The sequence below is a fragment of the Gracilinanus agilis genome, chromosome 3 (genome assembly GCF_016433145.1).
Source record: "Gracilinanus agilis isolate LMUSP501 chromosome 3, AgileGrace, whole genome shotgun sequence".
Lineage (NCBI taxonomy): Eukaryota > Metazoa > Chordata > Mammalia > Didelphimorphia > Didelphidae > Gracilinanus > Gracilinanus agilis.
The window spans coordinates 135,956,293-135,962,292 of record NC_058132.1 but is presented as its reverse complement, the minus strand read 5'-3'; the positions used below and the strand labels follow the sequence as shown (position 1 = coordinate 135,962,292).

General features: G+C 38.7%; 1 protein-coding gene across 1 annotated transcript in view; it reads left to right on the top strand.

The window, feature by feature from the left end:
- LOC123241267 (WD repeat-containing protein on Y chromosome-like) overlaps positions 1–6,000 on the top strand; it is a 140,647-nt gene that overhangs the window by 111,027 nt on the left and 23,620 nt on the right. Inside the window, exon 12 of the mRNA XM_044668961.1 lies at positions 5,894–5,953. Coding sequence (XP_044524896.1) covers positions 5,894–5,953 — 60 coding nt within the window. The remainder of the gene's footprint in view (positions 1–5,893; positions 5,954–6,000) is intronic.

The following is a 6,000-nucleotide window of genomic DNA, read 5'->3' as shown; positions in this document are numbered from 1 at the left end:
AAAGGAGCAGAGCCAGAAGAACTCTATACACAGAGACTGATATACTGTGGTAAAATTGAATGTAATGGACCTCTGTACCAGCAGCAATACAATGACCCAGGACAATTCTGAGGCATTTATGGTAAAGAAAGCTACCCACATTCAGAGGAAGGACTGCAGGAGAGGAAACATATAAGAAAAACAACTGCTTGAACGCATGGGTCGGGGTGGACATGATTGAGGGTGTGGACTCGAAACTACCACACCAATGCAACTACCAACAATTTGGAAATTGGTCTTGATCAAGGACACATGACAAAACTAGTGGAAATGCGCATCGGCCATGGGTGGGAGGGGGGGTGCGGGGGGTGGGGTTGAAGGGGAAAGGTGGAGCATGAATCATGTAACCATGTTAAAAATGAATATTAATAAATGTTAAAAAAAAGTCAATTGATATTAATTAATTCATTGATATGGAGGGAGACCAATGGGGAAACTGATACTGAGACATTAATCATTGATTAGATGCTACTGAAATCATCTGGAAATCAATATTGTGAGAAATATTGGGTCCTCATGAGCAAGAGTACTAGAAAGATGCCCTAATCCCTCTGGGTTACCTCTAGGACCCTGAAGGGATATGTAGTCAGACATGCTCTGGGGCAACAGTAGGCAACCTTTTTGACCATGAGAGCCATAAACGCCTGCACCTGTGGAAGGAGGAAGATGGAGGTGAAAGGCGCTAGAATATGAGGCAGGGGCTGAAGAGCCCCCTGGGGCACATCCTGGGTCTCTGCCCGGACTGGCCAGTTGGGAGGTGGAGCCAGATATCGCTCCAGAGCCATACATTGCTGACCCCTGCTCTGGGGATTCAACTTTGTAATTGAAACATGGATTGAGAAAATGAGCCTAGAGCCCAAGTGTGCTACAGAGGATTCCAAGCAAAAGCATTTGTTACCAGCCCTTAAAAAGTACATTCCATCTCTTAAGACCTCATCATTCTTTATTTTTAGCTGAAATTCATAAAATCTAAATCTCATTCTCAAATATATCTTCTTAAGTGTTCTGTTCACTCCTTAAATCCACATTTCTCTTCTGAACCCCTTCTCTTAAAAAAGCAACATTGCTGAAAATACCAATCTTGCCCCCAAGACCTTCAATGTGTTTTGCTTTGTTTTGTTTGCCTGGGATTTTATAATCTTTAGCTATGCTTTCTAGATTCTTCCTGAAGCTATAATTTGTGCCAACCTAAATCATGAGAAGTAGGCATTGGTCATCATATTTGACAATCTTCAGAAGCCTCCATAACGAACCAGAAATATGCCCCAAAGATGACTCATATTATTTATATCTCCTTAAAAATTCCTTATTAGGAGTCATGAATAACCACTCTTAGTCTCCTACTGACACCCATGGATTTATATACTTTTTCTTTGTAAGAAAAGAAGGCACTTCTTTCTGAAATGTTCTGGATCCCCTCTCCATATGAAGCAGCTCTGAACTATTATTAAACTCCAAATGTTCAGTGGTCATTATTATGCCATATTTGTCTACCATTAGACTTCCTGACATAGGTTAGAATTTTCCTTTGATCATTCTGATCCACTTTCTTTTTTACTTCCTCATTGAAATTCTCCTTTCCATGAGAGATTTCATTCCACCCCCAAACTAAAGAACAGAGATATATTCTTTTAGCCCTTTCATTTCTTATAATATAGAGATTAAACTTCATGCATGCCAGGAATTATATCTATTAAAATCAGTTATTTGCAGTTTAGGGATATAATTTGGGTGGGTTTAGGATGAAAGCCACTTTCCCTGGCCATTAAGGAGGTGGGGATGGAAAGTGGAAATAATTCCACCTCAGGCCTGGAGAGTAAAAATTAGTACAGCATTAACCAGCTTCTCTCTCCTTTCATCAAATGCTTATTACACAAAAGACTATTATGAATATCAAGTAAATACACTTATCAAAGAAAGAAGGGAAAACAGTAATAAGGAAACTACAAAGATGAGTTTACACAAGCCTATTCTTAGCAGTCCCTGAGGTGTAGGCACCAGCATTAGAGTTATATATTTGGCTGTTCCTCCTTCAATGCCTTTGGCTCTGGAAATCTCCCATACCCCATTCAACATCTGTGCCTTTTCTCCTTGACATTTATTTTTTCCCTCTATTTCTCTTCTCTCTCAGTAATTTATCAGCCAATCAAGAATCACATCACCCTAAATGACCCAGTGTGAAGTATCAGAGTTGTTTTTCATTGGACCACCAAACCCAACTGGATTTACATTTATAATGTAATAGTGGTCTGATGCATGCCCAGAATGCTTCAGATGGCATCTCCAGGTAGAGGCCACAAGAGAGAAAATGGCATCTTTCCATATAGAGAATGTCAGGACATTGCTTCTGATATAATTCTGAGAATAGCCTTGGAAAGACAGACTGTGGAACATGTGAAGACATTCTTTTATTTTCCCTTCCAGCCTTACTCTACTTTATTTTTTTAATTAATTAGTTTATTTCTTACATTAAAATTCTTAGGGAATTCCCTCCCTCCTCTCCCCCTCCCTGTACTAGAGAAGGCATCATTTGACAAAAATATATATGTATATACAAAACCAAGTCTTGCTTGTTTTCAGTTCTTTCTCTAAAATTGGACATACACAAGTCATTCTTCAAATGATAATTCTGTTGTATATAATGTTCTCTTGGTTCTATTCATTTCACTCTTCATAATTTCATATAAATCTTTCCAGGATTTTTGGTTGGTTTTGTTTTTTAATTAGCTTGTCATTTCTTACAGTGAATTTCTTAAAATCATATGCCACAACTCGTTTAGGCATCCCTCAACTGATGGGCAATGTCACTGCAAAGAGTATGTGATGTGATGGAATATTATTGTGCTATAAGAAATGATGAACAGGACAGTTTAAAAGAGCTGGAAAGTCCTTTCTCACCACAAAGAGAACTGCTTTAAATGTTTTAGAAGATATAGATTCTTTTCCTTTTACTCTAATCATGTTAGGAAATAATTGGTTTCAGTCAGCTAACCACATGATGAAGAGATTTTTTTGATTGACTACAGATTCTTCAAAAAGATCTATCATCTTCAGCCTCCAATCTTGACTTTAGCACTCTATTGGAATGGGATAGGAAAAGCTCTGGGTTAAAGGGAATGGACCTGTGACCTGGTTTAGTCTCAAGTCTCCGAAGAGTCCTCAGCATCCTGTCATTCCAGAGTTTCCATGTCCTAAAGAACAAGAAATGATTTTTGAGGAGTGAGCCTCCATGACTTAGCACAATGCCTGGCACATAGACAATTCTAGTTTGTTTGGACTTTGATGAACCTGAGAATCAAGCTAATTCAACAGTTAAGCTTCAATTTTGCATGAATTTGATGGAATCAGTGCAATGCAAGACCTAAAATAAATTTAGAGCCTAATCACTTAATCCACACTTTGCTCCCCATCCCCAGCCTCCGTGGATGAAGTAAAAGAAAAACTATGCCCCCAAAGTGTTTGTAGAATGTTTGAACTTTGTCTTGGATATATCTCCTAAGTAAAATCCCTTTGTTTGTTATCCAGTGTTAAATAGTTAACTGGGATTGGGGTGTTAATTACTAGTCTCCTAAAATGTGCGGAACATAGCTAGCAGAGGCTGGAGCTAAAGGCAGATAAAAGAGATGATACCCACCATAGTACCTGAAAACTTTGAGGGAGAGATGTCTTGAGAGAACCAGTCAAGCATGTTACAGAAGGAGTCTGAGGAGGGGGAAATGGGGGAATCACTAAAAATTACAAGTATTATAAAAGGTATATTTTCATATATTATATATAGGTTTCTCCATAACTCTTATCAATTGCTTTGTTAATGGCCAAGAAAAATCTAGTCCATGTTTTACTCCCTCTCATAGCTTGGCACAGCCCCTTACACAGATGATGTACTCAGTAAATGTTTGTTGAATAGAAAACAGATGTGTATTTCCCACTTGTGTGCTCATATACCTCTAGAAGGAGAGCAAGCACAAAGGGAGTGAGGAGAAAGCGTTTTTTTCCCCTTGAAATGACTATGAAATCCTTTGAGAATTCAGTACAATCAAAGTTATAATCTTCCTTTCTCAAATATTTTTGTTAAAGAAAATGACAATATCTTGGCATAGGTGGGAAGGGAAGAAGAAATCTCTGGGGTAGCAAGGGGCAGTTGCCTGGGAGAGGGCCCTGAGCTTGCGCGTTCCATTATCCAAAGGAAATCTTTATCAGAGACAAGGCTTAACTGGTGTGCTGAAGGGCAGTCCTTCATCCTATCCCACAGACAAGAGCAGCTTTAGTTGCCTTGAGTTTGATGACAATTAGCTGAAGAATATTCAGAGGCTGATTACCCAGACTATAACTCATCCAACACTTTGCTTTTCTCTCTGTTCACTCTTTTTCAAATTGCTGCTCACTGTTCCCACTATCAGAAGATGGACTCAGGGAAGATCAAGAAAGTGAGGCTCAAATAAATCTATTAGCCACTAGGTACCAGCTGTGAGAAAAGGATGGTTATTTTTTTCTTGTCTAAGTACTTTTTTGAGGACAGGGGAAGGAGGATCTTAAGTTAAGAGCCGGAAGGAACCTTAGAGGCCAGCAAGTCCCTACCCCCTCATTCTATAAATGGGTAGTAATGTGTCCAGGTGGATAGAGCACCGGATCTAGAGTCAGGAAGACCTGAGTACAAAGCTGGCCTCAGACACTAGCTGTGTGACTCTGGGCAAGCCACTTAACCCTATTTGCTTTAGTTCCTTCATCTGTAAAATGAGCTGGAGAAAAAAAAATGGCAATTACTCTAGTGTATTTGTCAAGAAAACCCCAAAAGGGGTCATGAAGAGGTGGACATGGCTGAAAAAGAACTAAATAGCAACAGTGTGGCTACGGGGTCAGGGAGGAATTGCTAAAAATTAGAATAATCAGAAAAGGTTTCTTTGTGGGTTTCTTCATCATTCTCGTCAGTTAGTAGTTTTATTAATAACCAAGAAAAAAAAAACCCTTACCCATCTTCATTTTTTTTTCTGTGCCTGAGACCCACAAAGGTTAAATAGAAAAAAGAAATTAAAAATAATGGACCAATTGGTAGAAAGCCAGGCCTGGAGACAAAGATCCTGGGTTCAAATGTGGCCTCAGATACTTCCTAACTATGTGACCCTGGGCAAGTCACTTAACCCCCATTGCCTAGCCTTTACCACTCTTCTGCCTTAGAACCAATAGAAAGCATTGCTTCTAAGACAGAAGGTAAGGGTTTAAAAAATAAAATAATGAACAAAATAAATGTTCAACTTCTCATGCTATGGTTTCATAACACAGTCTATACATAATAGAAAGCTAGTTCCAAACTGTAAGATAATTATTCATTTGAAAAAATGTTCCTTTACTTTAAGATCTGAATGCTTCATTTTTTTATTCACATAATACAACAAGGTGAAATACTATTTTCTGGGAAGAAAGGTTTACATTCATTCTCAGGATTATTAGGGGGTGGGTTATCCCGTTTTCCTTGGTGTAGAGCTTGCATTTCAGTCATGTAGTCACTTTTTAAAAAATTTTGCAGCATATACAATAAATAGCTGTAGGTGTAATCATGAAGATTGGGCTGTGACCAGGCTGCTTTTTTTATCAGCATCCTAAGAAAAGCTGTCACCAGAAATATGATTTGCTGAAATGCAATCACCTTAATGCCTTTGTGCAGCATTGCTTCTCATTTACATGGGCTCAAGGGGAATTTGCTTTGACATTTAGAGTATTTAAATCAATGGTGGAGCCCAGGGAACTGAATTTAGAAGGTTTAAGAGGTGGACTGAATCCTTCTCCCTGTCATATTACTATATCAACTCCTTTTTTCTAGTTAAAAATAGTTTGTCCTCTTTGATTTTTGGTGCAGGATTCTCCTCACGATTTTCATGATTTCTGGAGGCCTCAGCCACATTGGCCAGATGATCTAGTAAGTCCTAACTTGGGTTCTTATTCACCCCTTGAAAAGTAGAAATA